The sequence below is a fragment of the Gastrolobium bilobum genome, unplaced genomic scaffold, assembly GCF_033153095.1.
Source record: "Gastrolobium bilobum isolate Gb01-03AN ecotype WA unplaced genomic scaffold, APGP_CSIRO_Gbil_v1 utg12170, whole genome shotgun sequence".
In the NCBI taxonomy this organism is placed as follows: Eukaryota; Viridiplantae; Streptophyta; class Magnoliopsida; order Fabales; family Fabaceae; genus Gastrolobium; species Gastrolobium bilobum.
The window spans coordinates 630,313-650,329 of NW_026898901.1; the positions used below are offsets into that span (position 1 = coordinate 630,313).

General features: G+C 33.7%; 1 protein-coding gene across 2 annotated transcripts; it reads left to right on the forward strand.

The window, feature by feature from the left end:
* Positions 1-13,367: 13,367 nt before the first annotated feature.
* Positions 13,368-16,124, forward strand: LOC133285257 (uncharacterized). Of its 2 annotated transcripts, none has more exons than XM_061482468.1 (4): positions 13,368-13,505; positions 13,708-14,278; positions 15,665-15,808; positions 15,937-16,124. In XM_061482468.1, exons 2-4 carry the CDS (start codon positions 13,708-13,710, stop codon positions 15,951-15,953), a joined length of 732 nt encoding a protein of 243 aa, XP_061338452.1. In that variant the 5' UTR covers positions 13,368-13,505; the 3' UTR covers positions 15,954-16,124. The 2 variants fall into 2 exon arrangements, with proteins under 2 accessions (XP_061338452.1, XP_061338451.1); XM_061482467.1 differs by having other exon boundaries at positions 15,942-16,124.
* The last annotated feature ends 3,893 nt before the right edge of the window (positions 16,125-20,017 follow it).

A 20,017-nucleotide genomic window follows, 5' to 3' on the forward strand; every position in this document is an offset into this window, starting at 1 on the left:
GTGGTGAATGCATACTACGTTTAAATTGATTGAGTAGAAGAAAATGAAATAATATTTTGAATTATTTAAAATCCAGAAAAAATAAAATGAAGTACGATAGAATCTATTTCATCATATTGTATTCAATTTTTCTATTTTTTAATTCACAAATACAAAATAAAATAACTAATTTTCTTACCATTATGTTCATTTTTTCAAACACTAAAGTAAAATTTGTATTCTATTTCATTAAAAATATCTTTACAATAATATAGTAATTCTATTTTCATTTAATTCATATATTCAAATATAGCTTTAGAATACACCATCCATGCTCATACATTTTAATAGATTCATGCCTTTTCTTAAGTGCTCACAGTTAAATTATTAAGGAAGCCAAACTTTAATAATACTATCTAGACATGCCATTGAAACACCAACCTAGTAACCCCATCAACACGAACTAGGGTAGTACACAGGTCAAATTAAATTAAATTTTTTGGAGAATTGGTTCAAAGAATTGAATTTTTTTTAGTAAAAACTTATTTGGGTCCCTGACAAAAAATACTGTCCCCATATTGGTCCCTCACAAAAATAAATTAGTTTTGAAGTCCCCAACAAAGGCAAAGTGGACCCACATTAATCCTTTCGTTACTCACAATCCCACAACATCACTAACGGAGCTGATGTGTAACGTTAGTAAGGCAACTCACCTTCCACGTTGGATTAGAAACGTCGTCGTATAGAGAACAACCTCCACGTTGTTGCAGAAACCAGTAAAAATCCAAATTTACCCTTCACCTAACTGTTGTTCACTTTACCATTTCAGCGGCTTGGAAGTTCGACATCCATTGTTGATAAGGAATTGTGAATCATGTTGTGGCTATTACACTTTACATATTTTTCGTTTTGATTCTACAACGTTTTAACACTAGCAGGGAATTCGTGCTTTGCACGCTTGGGTGTAGTACGAGGGTCTTCGTTCAGTTTAAGGTAAGTGTAATGAATTTTGTAGAGTTTTTTTATTCCAGTTTCCATTTGTTGTGTATGGATCCCTGTACTTTTTGTTGTGTAATGTGTGTTTTTTTTGTCTATGTTCCCTGGACAATGCGGTCCATGTTTCAGTTTAGGGTTTAAAATAAGCAACTCTTTAAAGTGAATGGTCCCTGTTACAGTAAAGTGGTCGAATGTTGACCTAAGCGTTAGTAAAACCACATGCAAAGTGGACAAAGAATATTTATTTGTCTGTTTGTTTAATTTTATTATTCATGGGTTATTATAAATTATTTCCTTTACGGTGTGTTGGGAGTTTTGGAATTTATTGGATTAAAGAATGTTATATATATTTTTTGTACAGATGGCTGAATATATAGTCATTATTTATCATCATGGGGGTATTTTAGTTAAAGATGATGATTGAGTGCTTACTTATGTAAATGGTAGAGTTGACTCATTGCCTGAGATGGATATTGACTATGTTAATTTGCGTGACCTTGACACTCTATTTAAGCAATTTGGATATGAAAAATGTAAAAGGATGATGTGGCTAAAGCCTGGTGAACCTGATTTAGAGCAAGGTCTCAAACCTCTTAGTAAGGATTCTGATGTATGTGCCATGTGTGAGGCTAATTTAGGTAATGGCAATGAGATACATATCTATTTCGAAGATTGCATTTAAATTCCTGAGTTTGGTTCACCTAGACATGACAGTGTAGAGGATGATGTGGTTAATTCTACATATCATGAGAATGTAGAGGATGATGAGGTGTTTTCTTGTGAAAATGTGAGTGCATAGGATGATGGGGTAAATTCTGAGCATGAGAATGCAGAGGATGATGGTCATTCTTCGGAACATGACAGTGTAGATGATGATATTGCTTCTTCTTATTCATATGAAAGTGCAGAGAATGAGGCATATAAGCCTCCCCCCAGGTGTAGAGGATTAATCAAATGATGAAAGAGATAAGTTTTCACATTGTGGAAGAAAAAAAGAAGCTTGCAAAAAAAAAATACCCCAAAGAAGAAGAAGAAGAGTAAGAAGGATAGCAACAATGAAGACTCGGAGGAAATTATTGATGAAGAGGAAGACCAAATGTCATTTGAAGAACATGGATATACTTATCATTATAAGGAATTAAGGACTCCTCCTTCAAGTGATGATGATGAACCTGTGAGACCTGCATTACCAAAGTTTAATGAACATTCTGCCTTTGTCATGTTTATTTAGAACTTGGCTTGGAGTTTCTGAATTTGGAGCATTTTAAATGTGTTGTGAAAGACTATAACATTAGTCTTGGAAGATAATTTATCTAGGTAAAGAATGACAAGGTCAGAGTAAGGGCAAAATGTAGTATTGAAGACTGTGAATGGATGATATATTGTGCTTGGAACACCAAACTAAGCACATTCCAAATAAAAACGTTTAATAAGACACACTTTCTGCAGAGTGTTGCAAAATAAAAGGGCTACTCAAGATTGGGTGGCCAAGAAATTAGAGAAAAAGATATTGACACAGCCCAAGATGTCAAGGTCAAAGGCTTTTGAACACATGAAGGAGGAATACAATGTTCATTTAAATTTGAAGAAAGTAGTTGTAACGCCCCGTATATATCCGGTAATGTTATCATACTATCATATTAAGCTGCGCTTAATTAAAAATTGCGGAATATCTTTTTCTTTTCAATTATTATGTCATTAATCATTACCAACTTGATTACTTAATCATCTTCAAAACATCGCCTGTATGCAATTGTAATAAAACCGCTAACTGAAATACCTCATTAATAAAATAACATAATGTATGTCTCTAGTCACGGAACTACAACACGTAGACCGAACTAACTAGCAGTTTATACAACTCGACTCAAAAGTACTAACAACATAGTGGCATGGACAACTCCCATGCTCACCCAAATAAGGCAACAAAGCCCAACATAAGTCTCAACTCAAAACATAAAGAGCAGAAAACATAAACAGTATCCAATCTAGTCATGTCAGCAATACAGCATAAATATCCTAATCAGCTAAGCTCTGGCCTCCTGCCGCCAGAGGCATCAGTCACCATACTACCTGAATCTGAAATAAGCATTCCCCAAACGTGGGGTGAGATCTCTAAACCAGAAATCTCAGTAAGACAAGGGGTCCTCAAGGATCTTCCACCTCAAGCTCACTTACATGTGCAATATAAGTTTAAAAGCAGTTCATCAATATCATTTCTAAAACAGTGCAATGCAGCAGATAATAATGTCATGTGTGTCAATTCTATTCTACTGGTCAGAGAAATGAAGGATTTATATACGTCTAATACCCACAAATAGTGCAAGATGCTACTTGCATCCACCCCGGATCGCCGTCTTGTATGACGCCACATGCTCAGGCTTACCGTCAAGATGGAACAACACATGCATATTAAAAGCCATTAACACATAAAGCTCAACAGCATTTCATATATCAAAAGCATGTAACACAGCATGCATATAACCATACCCCCATAGGACATGGTGGAACCACAACATGACTAAACCGAGGACACGAAAGCTTACCTTGCAAGCTAACACCCAAAGCCAAGAGACCACAACTCAAAGTCCAAACACAGCAGATTCACAATCTGTTATGGACCAATAAAATATCAATAAACATGCACCGCAAGCATACAATATTAAGACAACGCATTTCCATTATGTTTTACGTCTTAAGGCTTCACACAAGCCATAAGCCATTATGTCAATGTTACATTAATTAATTACAGAAGTTCAACTTCCTCAAACTAGGGTCCACAAACCCATAGATTAGTTCTGGATGAACAGTACGCTACTGTTCCTTGCAAACCCAAAATATCCGTATATTCCTCGGGACATATCCGGATATCCAGATCACCATATCCGGATATCAATATCCGGATATTTCTCGATCCGATATTCGGATATTTCACGACAGAATGCAGTTTTTGCATTTCGTGAAGATATCCTTCCAAGGTTCCATTTTTAACATTTCCAGAAGCTTAAACATGCATCTTAAGGTCCATTTATGTTCATATGACAGTTGGTTACTTGTTTAATCCATTAAACATATCAAGACATCAACTTTAACCCATTAAACTCAAGATCAAAGGTAGAACCACTTACTCAAGGTTCAAAACAGAAAAGCAAAGGCTCATGGAGCTCTCCAAACAGCTCCAACAATGCAGACCAAGAAGGTGCACGAAAATGCCACACCAAAGGTTGATTCTTGCACCAAAAGATCACACCTTGAAGCTCAAAAAGCCAACTCCAAGGTTCCCACAACCAAAACCACCAACTCATCCCCTCACACCTCACAAGGCAGTGACAAAACTCAGAACAAAAGCACTCTCCCCACTCACACTACACTTCACTAAGTGTTTGATGAAGAAACCAAGAAGAAAGATGACTTCTTGGCTCTCAAGGTGAAGAGGAAGGGATGAACAGCAAAGGAAGAGGCACTCAACAGCTGAGCATTCACGTAGGAAGCCAATATGGCCTAGGGTATTGTGCATAAGTTGCATTTATAGTCACTTAAGCCTTTAACACACAGTATTAACTTTAATTGCTACGCTTAGCATTTTAATCCCTAACTCAGGATTCTTAACCTACTCAATTTTACAAGAATTATCATATTTTTCTTATATTTTTGCGAGCACCTTTCCGGTACGCGCTTTTCATAGCCAGTACCAGATTCTGGCAGCAGTTCTTATTATTTTGACTTGAAACTCGTTTTAGAAGTCCTACATATTATTCTAGTAATTATCATGCACTTATTATAATTTTTCGGGATACTTTTTCGGTACACATTTATACCGACTAACAGAACCGGTATCTGCACTTTTCTTCCGAAAAGCGACTTTCAGCATTCTTAATCACTTACTATAATTATTAAAGCCTCATAATAATTATTAAGGTCAATTATGGAATTATTTCCTAATTTCACATAATTAATTAATTAACTTCCTTAATTAACGGTGCAGATTCTTACAGTAGGCAAGACTCTTAAAAAAGTCAAAGCCACGGTCGAAGGTTGTGAGAAGGAACGATTGAGATGTTATATAATGAGAAGGATGGTAGAACACAAGAGAATTCTGCAAACATTTAGGGGCAAGATAACACCTGCACAACAGAATAGGCTTGACCAATTGAAGGTTGCTAGCAATTCTTGAACTCCTACATGGAATGGGAACTTGGTCCAAGATGTTTATGAGGTATCTGGAAAGAGTCAAAGGGTTGGGGTGAACTTAACTAATCAGTCTTGTAGTTGTAATGTTTGGTAATTGATTGGATTGCCATGTGAATATGTCATTGCTCACAAGAATGAACCTGTAGAAAATCATGTTCATCAGTGGCTCACAGTGGATGCTTTGCATGCCACTTATGAACACACACTCAACCCAGTCAATTTTCAACAGTATTGGCCCTCTTGTGATGCACCTAAATCACTACCCCCACAACTGAAAAGGCCAATTGGACATCCCAAAAAGCATCGCAGAAAGGATCCTAGTGAAGAGCTTATGAAGAGCAACAAGAAACTGAAAAAGTCGTATACAGATAAATGCTCCAAATATGGTCAGACTGGTCATTATTCGAAGACATGTAAGGGACTTGCAGTTCCTTCAAAGTCAAAGCAAAAACCAGTAAATGTAACTATTCAATTAAGGCCATAAGAAGAAATGTTAATGACTCAAGGATGCCTTGTACCAGAAACAAGCAACTAGCATGCAACAACACCAGCTCAACCAAGTTCCGGACCATCAAGAGGTAGTAGCCCAGCTCCATCAAATCCTACTGAAGTGGTGTCTAATAAGACAATCATTACAGCAACCAGTGGCACCAGGGCCAGATTCATGAGCTTCATGTCTACACCAGGATTCAAGCCACCAAGGCCAGTCCCACTAAAATGAATGAAATATTGTGTAACCAATGTGATTAGGCCATTTTTTGTATAACTTTGATATTTGCCATTTGGAAATATATAATTAGGCCTTTTTGTATACCTTAGATATTGGCCATTTGGAAATATGTAATTAGGCCTTTTATGTATACCTTTGGTAATGTCCATGATTAGTACTTGTAATTAGGCCAGTTTTTTTGAAACACTTTGGTATTGGCCCTATGAAAATTTGTAATTATGCCTTTTTTGTATACCTTTGGTATTGGCCATGTATAGTTCTCAACCTTTTACAATTGTTTTTGGAACTTTTTGGTATTGGCCTTGTTTATTTGTGTCTGTTATGATGTTGTAAGGAATACAAGATATTGGTGCTTCTTCTCATACATGCTTTATGTTTGTTTATCAGTTGATCATGTTCGCTTCTGTCTGTCATGTGCATTTTTGGAATATTGATCCACATTGTCTGTTATGTGCACTTCTGTTTGTTTATGAATTGATCATGTTCAAATTCATCTGTAATCTATTGTATATATAATGTCTGTGTTGTATAATATGTGTGGCATTAGGAGCATCATTGCACTTCTTATCTCTCGGCAATGTATTTCCCTTATAAATCCTCAATAATTTGTATCGGGGACCATTTCAGTCCTTGGTTTTATACATATAAACCCTCTTTGGTCCTCAACAAAATTATCGGCGCCCTTTTTAGTCCCTTATTAATTTGTGCAGTCTTTACACCATTAAATTTCCACACATGAATGACACCATAAGTTGGTTATATGGCACACTATACTAGGGCAATAAGACTTTTAAGGACAGTCAGTGCCACCATAAATGTTTGGCAGGTATGAAGGCCATAAGTCCAACCACAAGTAGCCAAAATGTGAGTGCCACCATAATGCGCAGATACACATATCAAAATTATCCATCATAGTACTCAGTTAGATACTTAATTAGTTATGCTGAATTATTATTCTCTCACGTGTCATTCTACTTTTCATTTTCAGTACTACATTTATGTGACCCTCTTTGGAACTTATCACTTTTTTTCCATCTCAGATTAATGTCGATACTGCTTGTCCATTTTACTTCCTTACTTCGTATTATAGTGAATTTTGTGCCAATAAACATAAGGTCAAGTACATTATACGACAAATATACATTTGATGAACAACATTTCATTACATTTCAACATTGGTCCTTCCATTACAATTCTTTTCATTTCAAAAGCAATACAACATGTAATGGTACATACACCAGCAATCTCAATAGTAGTACACTTTTTTTTTATTCTAGCCTACTTCCAAGATATATACCTATTACGAACATAGCAATAATGGATCTAGCAATCACCCTAGCACACCTACCCACTTGCTTAATTTCCCTCTCCATCCTATCAAACTCTGCAAGCATCTTCATTGATAGTTCATTAATCTTTATCTGGTGCTCATTAATCTATTTTTGATGGTCATTCACCTCATTGCAGTTCATCATCCAACTTCATGTCCACATAGTTCAACTTGAATTCCATTTCAGCTAGATTCAACTCCAGCTTATTAATTCCCCAATCTTCCAACTCCATTCAACTCCAGCATATTAATTCCCCAATCTTCCAACTCCATCGTATCATTTGTAGCATCATCCATTCATCTAAAAAAATTGCAATGTGTCTTCTTTTCCTAACACCAAATGAATCCAAACTCATAATAACATTCAACTTAAACAAAAACGCATGAACCTAACTGGAAAAAAAAACTCACCTTGAAATTGGGACATCCAAAAAATGCTCTATTTGTGTTTCTATTAATTTTGGAGGTGTACACTATACTTGGCCTCCCACATTTACACCTTGGAGCAGCACTTCTTCTTTGGCTTCTAGCCCTAATTGAACTGCAAGGGCTTAAGCTCCTCATTCCAGAAGAAACATTCATCTCCTCACCCTAAATTACAAAGGACGTACAAAATATTCAGTAAACCCTAAATTCGTAAACCCGAAATTGCAACGTACAAACGACGATGGAATCCCCACCTGATGTGTTTCTATAAACCATAAACTATACGACGACGTTGATGGGGAGATATTGAAGGGGAAAGAATACTTCACATTCAATTGGTTTCTGCAGCAACGTGGAGGTTATTCTCTATAAGATGACGTTTCTAGTCAACCGTGAAAGGTGAATTGCCTTACTAACGTTACACATCAACTCCGTTAGTGACGTCGTGGGATTGTGAATAACGGAAGAACTAACGTGGGTCCACTTTGTCTTTATTAGGGACCTCAATACTAATTTATTTTTGTGAGGGACCAATATGGGGACCGTGTTTTTTGTCAGCGACCCAAATAAATATTTACTCTCTCTTTTTTACCCCAAACTGGTTCGTTTTGGTTTAAAAATGGTTCAGTTCGGTTCAAAATCAGTTCAGGTCGAACCTATTTTGAAAATAAAAGAAAAGAAAAAAGAAAAAGAAAAATTAAAGAAATAAAATAATAAAGTAATAAAAAATGCCACTAAATAAAAAAAAATAGAGAAAAAAGAGAATGCCAAGGATGCTAGTGCTTCGGACAATGATGAAGGTCGTGGTTTGCCCGCGACTCAAATCCAAGAATATCATGATCTAGGGGGAGTCTCGATTCCGGAACATCATAACATGGTCTCGACTCAATTCCTACAACATTCTGAAGGTATATTAGTAAACAATATGTATATACATACATGGTTTCGTTTATTAATTATTTTTATGTTGTTACTTGTATTACTTCGTACATGTAGACAATGTTGTAAAAATCGGACCGGACCGGTCGGGTCGACCTGGAACCCAGCGAACCAGTCATCTGACTGGTCCGGTTATCACATTGGATCGGACAAGTACTAGTCCCAGTGCGACTCGACCGGTTTTGGGGAAAACCGATGACCAGGTTGGTTAGCCGGTGACCCGACTCGATTTATTCAAAACAAAAAATTCAAAAATAAAAAATTCGAAAAAAAATTCGAATTTTTTTTCATAATTGACATATTTGAGTGATCTGTTGCTTATTAATTTACATAGATTATGTACCTACAATACTAATATTATCTCAGTTATGCACTATGCAGGGAATTTTGATTTAATTTATAGTTAGAGATGTCGTTTACTGAATCTGAAACACCAGTATCACAAGCATTATATGTTTGTTTGATACTTTATTGGACAATAATGTATAATTTATTATATTTATATTAAAATATTAAGAATTTATATTATTTATTGCAGCTATTTGAGTATGTTTATAATTTTTATAATATAAATTATAGATTTACATATAATCATCGGATCATGCGGTTCAACCAATGACTCATTGGTTGAACAATGACCCGGTACCTCGACCGGGTCAATGACCAGGCCAGTTTTAATAACATTGCATGCAGGTGATGCCATTACTCCTTTTTCGGGATGGAATTTCATAGTACACATACATTGATTGAGATCATCCGAGCGAACAAGAATCTTGTACTGAAGGTTCAGTTCGGGGTCCATGGCAATTAGGGGATAAGTTATTTGTTAAACGAAAATTTGCATAAAGAAGATAGGCACATATGTAAATCAAATGGAACCTCATAAAGGAGCATCGAGAAGTGATTGTGAGTGAGAGCACGCCACAACGTTAAGCATGAAATGTCACGCACATGAGTAGGGTTGTGCGTGGAAGGTTAGGGTAATCAAACCAATATACGAAGAAAAGTGGATGGTTACTATATGGGCTGGAGATCACAATTGCTTGAGTGACCACAGTTCTTATGATCACAGACAACTTGATTATGATGTTATTGCTTCACCCGTACAAGGTATGTTATTGGATAATTTTGTAATTATACATAATTTATGGTATTTTTTGTCTTAATTGCATTGGTTCAGGAGAGGATCACATATTACTACGAATTCAAATGGAAATAATTAATGTTTGCCACTTGCATTTGCCGTTGTTGGGGGTGAGACCTTGGAAGCTTAGTTATACTTTCTCGCTAACATTCGTATGCATGTTACCCAGAGGTCAAATATATATCTCATCTTGGATCGGCAACGAAGCATATTATCTACTGTGGAATTTATCTTGAATCAGGTACTATGCAACCAGGTCTTAAATATCGTCAAGTTGTGGTCCCCTGAGAGATCTAGCTCCTTGGCAAATCATCAGCACTCGATATGTCTCCTCGTTTCACACTGCCTTGTTGAATCATAGGTTACCAAGACCTTGTTCTTGAAGTTTTGATGATAACAAAACACTAACAAAGCACCAATAAGCTCAACATGGAGGCACACAATGGAAGGCGTGACAACAAGTCCTAAATGACATTAAAAGACCAGGACAAAGTGAAAATATGAAAGGACTACTCAAATGTACAAAGTCAAACTTAAAGTCAAGGGATTTAAGCTATAAAAGGCACTACAAGGCTTAAAGTGTGAAGACAGATGAAGACTCATGTGTATACTATTTGTAACAAGTTTTTAGAGTCTTATAAACTTAGAGAATGAGTTTATTGAGCTTTAACTTGAGCACTGCATTTAGAAGTCATAAACTCATGCATAATGGACATGCATAGCTGGATTATGCATACAAGATCACACACACATGGAAAGTTGTTAGATTGGTATAAGACATATTCATACATGTGTTAGAAGTGATTATGAATCATTTAGGGGTCACTAAGTATCACTTAGAACCAAAATTTGTAAGTGAAAATGCAAATTTGTTCTGTAGTATTTGATTACTACATGAGATAATCGATTACCTGGGTATGTTGAAGAAGTAATCGATCACCTGATGAACAATAATCGATTACCTGATTGCTTTGAAGAAGTAATTGATTACTTATCGTGGAGAAAACAATTACTTTATGTTTTAAGTGACTGAAACTTGAAGCTGTCCATATAATTAGATGTCCAACGGTATAAATGGATAGTAACTCAATTGGGCATCTATATAAACACTTCTTAGGGATTCTGAACGAGAATTAACATCGAAAAACACCAGAACGAGAAAAATCAAGGATTAACCCCATTTAGGCTCTATTTGCATACTCTTGAGAAAAAGCTCAATATCTCTCTCGTTTCTTAATATTTCTGTGATATTCTTTGTAATTCTGAACGTGGAGAGGCTTCCCTATGTCTATTTTGAAAGATTGGACTGTTGTAAATTCATTTTGTACAATTGGAGTGAACCTGAAGGTGTTCAGGTTGAGCGTGATCTAGGGAGATCGTAGGTCTTGTAAAATTTCTCTTGTAAATCGGTTTTTCAGACACTGGTTGGAAGCTTGAACATAGTGGAACAGATCGTCATCAGTCTGGAAGTAGCTATTGGTGGTTTGAGAGTGAACTAGGATAAATCTTGGTGTTTTCTTCTCTTTTCCCTATCCTTTTAATATTCGTTGTATACAACTAGTTTTGATTCTGTATAACGGTTGGGAATTGATTGTTTTCAAATTGAATTCGGTTTACATGTTTTCTTGAAAAAGGGTGTTGTATTTGATTGTTTCTTGTGAAAGAAGTTACACACAATTCACCTCCCATCTTGTGTTTCTATTCAGCCATTATTTTCTTTACAAGCTTGTGAAACGTGAGTGCGATGTTTACGCCTCCTGAGTACGTCCCAGATGTATGGTCCATGAAAAACATGTGTGGTGGGATCGGTAGGCTCAAGCTCATGCTCAAATAAAGACCGAGGAGACTTGGATGAAGACGACTCAGCCATAATAATTTACTATAAAAATTTACAAATATATTGTTATAATTTATTTAATTTCGAATAATTTACATGTCTAATACAACATTTCAAAATATATTAAATTAGAAATAAAAAATTTATTAATTTTAATGCAAATCACTAAGCATAATAAATTCGTTGTGTATGTCCTAAGTCACTACACAAAATAAATTAGACTAACTACAATCAAAATTAATAGGCATATTAAAAGTATCTATGCATAATATAAATTATTAAGTATGAATAAAATTCTCAATGCATATATTATAAGTCATTATAATTGTCCTAAGTCACTAACCATGTTCCAAGCCACTAAGCATGTTATGTTGCAGAAAGTATATCCTAAGTAACTATTCATATAATAAGTCGCTAACAATTTTCTAAGTTACTAGTACAATTTTCTAAGTTACTAGTATAACATATTTACTGCTGTAATTTAAAAATATAAAAAGTAGATATTAAGATTTACTTGCCTGACAGAGCTTTGTTGCGCCAAAAACTTAAAAGAGAACTCAACAAGAAATCTATACAGAAGTCGAAACAAAAACTTAGAGAGGAGGAGTGACGTGAAAAAAATGAAATGGGGGTATTTATAGAGGTGCTGGCTTGTGCACTCGCTCCCAAAATAGGGCGCGACTAAGAACTCATTGCACCTAAATCAGGGCGCTACCAGTCCCGCTCAATTTTGGACGCGACTGGTTACTATAGATCCGTAAATTAATTTCAAATTATTACATTTTTTAATTTCTTATTTGAAAAATAATATCAAATAATTTTTTTGCCTACATGTATGTATTCAAATAATGATGACATTAATAGGGGTGTTCATCAACCGATCCAAATCGATTCAAACCGCGGTAATCGATCCGAAAAATCGAAAATCGAATAAACCGAAAACCGAAAAATCGAAAACTGAAAAAAAACCGCAACTTTTTATTGGATTGGATCGGTTTTTGGATGGGTTGATGAAAACCGATCCAATATATTAATTCCCCTCTACTTGGGTCTTTCCCTAATCATAACCTAAAAATTTCTAAACCCAAGACCCATTAACCCATTAACTAAACCCAAGAAAAAATCTAATCACATCTCATCAACAAAATTTTATCTTTGTAGAGCTTCATATCTCATTGTCAAAAAAAATAATTATATTATAGTTTATTAATGTTTTTGTATTTCAAAAAATAATAATTTACAAAGACAATATATACAGAGATGTTATTTGCACAATAATCATGAAATAAATTTTAGAATTTTCAAAAAACCGAAAAACCGATCTAATCCAAACCGAAAAAAATTGAATCGGATCGGATCAGATATGAAAAAAAATCCAAACCGAATGGATGATTATATGATCAAATCGAAGGGATTGGATCGGATGATTTTTGCTTCCAAAACCGATCCAATCCGGACCGCAAACACCCCTAAGTCATTATATGATTTATGAATACATTTTTATTTAACTACATGTATTAACTAGTTTTTATTTTATAAAAAAAGAAATTATTGACTCGTAATGAATAATGTCAATGTATACAATCAGGAAATAGCCGTTGCCGTCTTCTAGTGGAACTTGGAACTTGGAACTTGGGAAGGCAGAGTGAGTCTGTTGACTCTTATTCCAAAGAAAACAACACCTTTCAAGTTTCAACCATTGATGTTCCACCTTCATTAAAAATATTTTAAAAAGAAAACAAATAAATAATAAAGGAAAGAGAAAAACCATTGGCCATTATTAAAAGAGAAAATTCTTAAATTCTTATTTTTATTATTTGTTTTTAATTAATGTCTTGCCTGTGTATGTGTGCGCCTGCGGGCATCGACAGATTCCTAGTTAGGAATGTTTCTAGCATACCATCGATTCTAGGGTTCTTCCCTCTGACTTAAGGTACCACCTCCTCCTTCAAATTCTTCTTATTCAATCTCGATTCGCTATCTATTTTTATTTTATTTTCATCTTAATTTTTGAATTCATTGCTTTTGAGTAATCTGTTTAAGCTTTTAAACATTGAAAATTTTATCTTTTGCGTGATTGGGAGCTGGGTTTTTAAAATTGAAACTCCTTTGTTGGTGAAATTGATTTACATCAGATGGGCCATACTATTCCGAGAGAGAAAGACGTTGAATTTGACCTTGAAAGTGGTGGGAGTACTAGCGAAGAGGATGCAAGCAATGAGAGAGAATCGAAGAGTGCTTTTAATTGGGCGTGGAATGGGATTCTAAATTTTGATGGGTCAGATAAGGGTAAAAGTAAAAGTGGGATTGAGTCATGTAGTTATTCAGCAAAATCTGGTGATGTTGGGGCTGTGGATGAAAATAATTTAGAATTGTTGGTGGACAAGGGTTTGGAACATGTCCCAGAGCAATTGTCTCATGTAAATGGTAATCATACAAAACAGAAGACTAAACCCACTAACCCAAGGAAGCCTCCAAAGCCACCCCTGCCTCCTAAAGGTCCTTCACTAGATGCTGGTGATCAGAAGTTTGTGAAGGAACTTGCTGAGCTTGCCTTGAGGAAGCGTGCAAGGATTAAGAAAATGAAAGCAGTAAGAAAGATGAAAGCAAACAAGTCGTCTTCGTCATCATCATCATCATCAACATTTACCAGTCTTTCTGCCATGGTCATCACTATTTTCTTCTTCTTTGTCATAATATTCCACGGTAAGCAGTTCTTTTGTTGCATTTGTCTTCCATATGCTGTAATTGGTTTTGATTAATTTTTAGTATTTTATTTTATTTTGATTATAAGCAGTTATTTTTTAACATTAAATAAGATAATCCAAACACACACTTTTTGTTTACTGGTACTACATATCATTACATCTCAAATTGGTGCTGTGCCATATATATGTGGCCTTGCAAACTTGAACAGAACAGCTAAGTTGTCTTCCCATAAATACTAAAACAAGCATTTATTCTTTTGATTTTGTACATAAATCTGAAACATAGAGCTGCCTATATTGGTACATTGGCTTGGGTTCATTTGCATTGCAACTGGGACTAGTGTAACGTATATATTAATGGCCCAAACTTGAAACTTGATTTACTTTATGCCCACTTTTTTCCTGTTTTCTTTTCTCATATTTATCCCTTATGGTAAGTTGTAATGTGTCCAAGCATTCTATTGTTAAGTAATTAGTTGACTACTTCTCAATATATATATTTAAGGCATGGCCATTTTTTCTGACTCTTACACCTAAGATCTATCTTAACTGAGACAAAAACTTGTCAAATGGAGTGTACTGTGTAACTTCATTATCACCAAGATATTATAGGGCACATCCTAGGGTCTGATTTACTTTTTACCACTCTTTCATCATGGAAACAAATAACAAGCTCTATTTTGGAATCAAATATGTATACTGATTTGACAAAACTTATGAGTTGTATTTTATTTTATGCATGTATTTGTGAGATCAGTCTCATCTCTGATTCAATATACGTATTTCATGGTCACAATCCACTCAAATCTGGCTATGAATTTAGATATAGCTTGACGGCTTTGAGGATGTACCCTGATACTAAATTATCATTTCCCATTATAATGGTGGATTCTGTGGCATTGAATATGCTTTATGTTACAAGGAAACTATATCCTCCTATGAGTATATATGATGGGGAATTACATTGACCTACCTTCTTGAATCTCGATTGAACATCTTGAGACATTGTAAACCTACTTTTGGAGCCAAGGATTTATTGATTTTCTTTCAATGTGTTGGAAAATGCCCCAGTGTTTAAAACCTCTTGATGTGGTTACTGCCTTTCTGCCCTGGAAGGGCCTAGAGTTGCTGCATAAATAGTATTATTCTGTGCTTTTACAGCTTTGTCAATGCAACTGTAAGTATATATAGACATGTTAAAATCGGCTTTCATTAAATAGGTGTTTATCGTGTAAAATATATCTTACTTTAACGATGTTTTTCAGCAAAAAAATTTCGCTTCATCTTCAAACTGTAAGGTGTATCTGGCTTGTAATGAGCATCAAACTCTCATTTGGAAGTCTGTTCTTTGTGAAACACTCATGTTGCTAGACTTTGCTTGCAGGAATCAGATCTGCAAGTAGTGCTGCTGTTGGGTCAATGGCTTCGCCTGAGGCAGCAGTTGCAGCAGACGAAGGTTTGATTTCAGTTCAGTATCCCATAAACTTTGACACTAGTGAAGGAAATGCATCTGGGTCTCACTATGCAAGTGCGTAATTTTATTTTATTTTTTCCTCAACTGTGTAATAGAAGGAAATTTTTATGTGTTCTTGGTGATATAATCATATCAAAAGTGCAGCAATCTGATTGTTTTCCAACTATCTTGTATTGATGCAGCTCAGCAGGAAAGATGATGTGGAAATTTTGAAGATTCTTTCCCTCTCAACTTGAGTGTTTTTTTAGGCTATTCTTAGCTAGTTTTAATTATGTATGTGTTCTTGTACAGCCATTAGGAACCTTAGCTTTTTGTTAAGTTTGCTTGTATGGTGGCTTGATTGGTAATGTTAATATTTTTTTTTGTCGTCCTCGGTGAACATTGCTGATTTCTAGTATTGACTGCATGTTTAGTGTTGATTAAATTTTAGAGAAGAAATAATTTTTCTTAAAAATTTCTTTCAATCAGAGTTTGATTGCAAGTTCTCTTTAACACAAAAATAACCTAATCTAAATGGAGAACTTGTGTTTATTTGTGGCTATTAATTTGTTGAGTAGATTTTTACCATTTAAATATGCTAGGTAGAATTTATCAGTTTACTGTATAAATTTCTTCAGTTACTCAATGTGCAGGTGGAGAGATATTCAATTAGTGTACCCCAGCTGATTTGTAAATGTACGGCTTCACGCTTTAGAAATCGACACTCATAAATTCACTTTTTATAATAGAATGAACTATTGATATTAATTAATAAAAAAAAATCAATTGTAGAGATTTAAACAAATCCTTTCTATGTTATCCATGCTTTTACAATTTAATAAAACTTCAACTCTTGATTGTTTTCATCGATGGCTATTAGTTCATTTCATCTTTTAAAATGAATCAAGAGGAGCCAAGGACGTCTTTCACTCTTTCTTTATTCCAAACTTATACTCAATTTTCGTTTGTTCAATATCTCGTCTAGAATGATAAATTATTCAACAAGTGCGAATGGGAGAATATTATATGCTACTCTGCAAAATTTGAACAGATAATCATCGCTCTTATTTGATTAACAGTACAGTTAACAGCGATGTAGATGTTGTTCCCCATCGAATGTCATTGGGTGTTTATTGATTGTGAAGGCTAATAATCACATGAATGCTTACCACTTACGGTGTTTGGGTTTTTAGCTTACTTGAATCCAACTCGTATTGTGAGTTTGTAACTAGCAAAAGACTTTTTAATTGGGCTTTTTTATCCTCAGCTTGGGTTTTCTCTTTGTAAACGAGTCATCTAGAAGCCATTTTAGGGCATTGTGTAGGAGATGTGATGAAACTTGTATACACGATAAGGGGAAAACCCATTTGGTACCCTGTGACTGTAGAGATTGTTGGCGAAAATATAACAAATATATTATGCTTTAACCAATGAATTTCATATCCATTTATTCTTAATGTCAATGCTAAGGAGAAGTACATTTATTTGCATTGTGTACTGGAGAGCGTGTATTGTATCCGTTCAACCCATGTAGGAAGATGAGATCCGTTGTATAAACCGGGATGGAGTCACTGTTATGGAAAATCAAACCTCTGCTTGGTTAGTTTGGACGCAGTAGAGCTTTAGGCTTTGTTTGAGAGTTTAGAGAAAAAGGAAAGGAAGATGATCCAATGGAAAAGGTATTTTCTTTCCTTATTTGAGAGTTAAAAATATGATAAGAGAGAAAAATAGAGAGTTAATGAGATATTTCCATCATTTTACCTTTTCTTTAAAAACTAATATAATTATTGGGGTTTTCGTTTGTCCTTTAACATGACATGGTAAAGTTTTCTACACACAACATTTTATAGGACTCGCATTTTTTGAAGCAAAAAAAAAAAAAATTAAGGCACGAAAAACGAATCTCAGTAACATGACACAATCATTTTTTCTACAATATAACTCTTATAAAACCCATAAATATTACACTTAGAATAGGTTATAGTTACCATCATTTTTTCTTACCACTTTTTACCATTAATCGTTGATTTTCATCAATCTAACGGTTATAATTTATTTGAAATTAATAATTAATTAATAAGTGTAATCTAACAAATTATAACTGTTATATTGACAGAAATCAATGATTAAGATTTAATGATAAGAAGTGGTAAGAAAAAATAGTGGTAAATATAACCTCCCTTATTACACTTTACAAATAAAATTAAATTTAAAATTTCTAAAAAAATGATTCATGTACTTTTCATATTGCTAAAAACAATCATATTTTTTATTGAATTTTTTCGTTACAAACAATGAAAATTTCGTCGAAAAATATTTCCTCAACCGAATTTTTTCATCAAAGTACGCTTCGTCGAAAGGAGACAAAAAATTTTATCCATTTCAAAATTTTTTATGGAAATAAATTTGCTTCGAAATTTTCAACAAAAAAAATTCCGTTGAAATTTTTGATGAAAAAGAAATTATGTCGAAAATTTTCGCACGAACTGATGACATGGGGTTATGTAACAACCTTAGATTTTTCTAGTATAAAGAATATCGTATAATTTTTTTTAAAGCTATAATAATTAAATAAGAGTATAATAAAAATAAATCTAAAAAAATTAACTAAAAACGCTAACATCCTTCATTTATTACACATGGATGTAAGTTAGTACAAATATATTACATCCTAAATATTTTACAATGGTTCCACAAATATATATTACATTCCTACTACATCAAGTTACACTGTTTATTCCTTACATACTTCTCAGACTAATCTAACCTATAGGTATAGGACTCCACACTGTCTGCATGGAATATAGCTGCCGCTCCTTGGTTTCCAACTGTTATGTAAAATTACCAACGATCGTCATAAAAATAAACATTCACAGTCCATCCTTCTCCAGAAAAAGACAAGTTAGGCATGATGATTTTCTGGAAAGGTTAGCACAAAATAAAACAATGTGAGATAATTCTCAGTAATATTGAGATTTTTGAACTATAACCATTTCCAGCCGTGATAACGGAAAATATTAATCTCTCAAGTAATTCTCATAAATTGGAATAATATCACAAATATTAATATGCAATCTCGTAATATTTATCTGTAGCTAATTTAATTCCCAATTTTGTGGGTTTCCTGCATGTGAAAGGTTATAATATGGCGGAGCTCAAGCCATGATAAGGCGTCCCTTACCCTCAAACCTTTTGATCCCAAACTTTGTGGGTCACTTCATAGCAGTATTATTAAGATAAAATTTACACATTCTTTTAATATTCAATTGGTATGAAAATAAAAATTCAAAATCTGAAAGAATCATATTAACATAACAAGCATAACAAAATTAAAAGAAAGATTAAGGTAAAATTAATAGATAAAAAAAAACATTACTAAAGAAGAGAAGAAATTAAGAGAACATTTTGGCATAACAACAACATATAACTTTCTAAATATATATATATAAAAATATGATTGAAGAGAAGAAAGTAGAGAGAAGATTTTACTATCTCAATATTACCTTTTACTTATTTCTACGTCTCTCTCTTTTTTTCTCCGTAACAAAGCAATGAAATTTACTCTGATTGCTTGATCCCTTCACCGTAACAAAGTAACGAAATTTACTCTTGATTGCTTGAAAATGACCACTGAATGATGTTGTTGTTATCAATTTATATAGATGCAATATGATGACTCACCACTTCTTTCTTTCTTTTTACGTTCTTATTTTTATTTTATTTATTTTATTTTATTTTTGACATCATTACTCATACCTCATTGGTATTACATCATTTCACTTAGGATGTGGCTTTAGAGGTGTGACCCACGTGGCCCCCTCCTTGCCATGTATATATATATATTTTTTATTACATTAATTTATTTATAATATTCATTTAATTAAAATAGTTATAATATTGTTATTATTAATAATTTAGAATATCTAAAAAAAATATTTAATTAGAATTTTAATGTAATAATAAATTTTAAGAAATTAATTTAATATATATATATATTTTATTAAAATTTATTCTTTTATTTAATTATTTTATTTACCATATGTTATTTAATTTTTATAAGTAAATAGTATTCATCATAAGGCTTATCATATATTACATTCAATGTTGCCCATATAATTTTATGTAGTAACACATGTAACATAAATGAAATTTATTTTTTTACTTATTTATTAATAATACTAACTTATTTATTTATAGAAAATATAATAATGATAATAATAATAATAATTCATTTATATCATATATATATTTTCTATATTATTTCTTTGACTATTATTTTTTTAT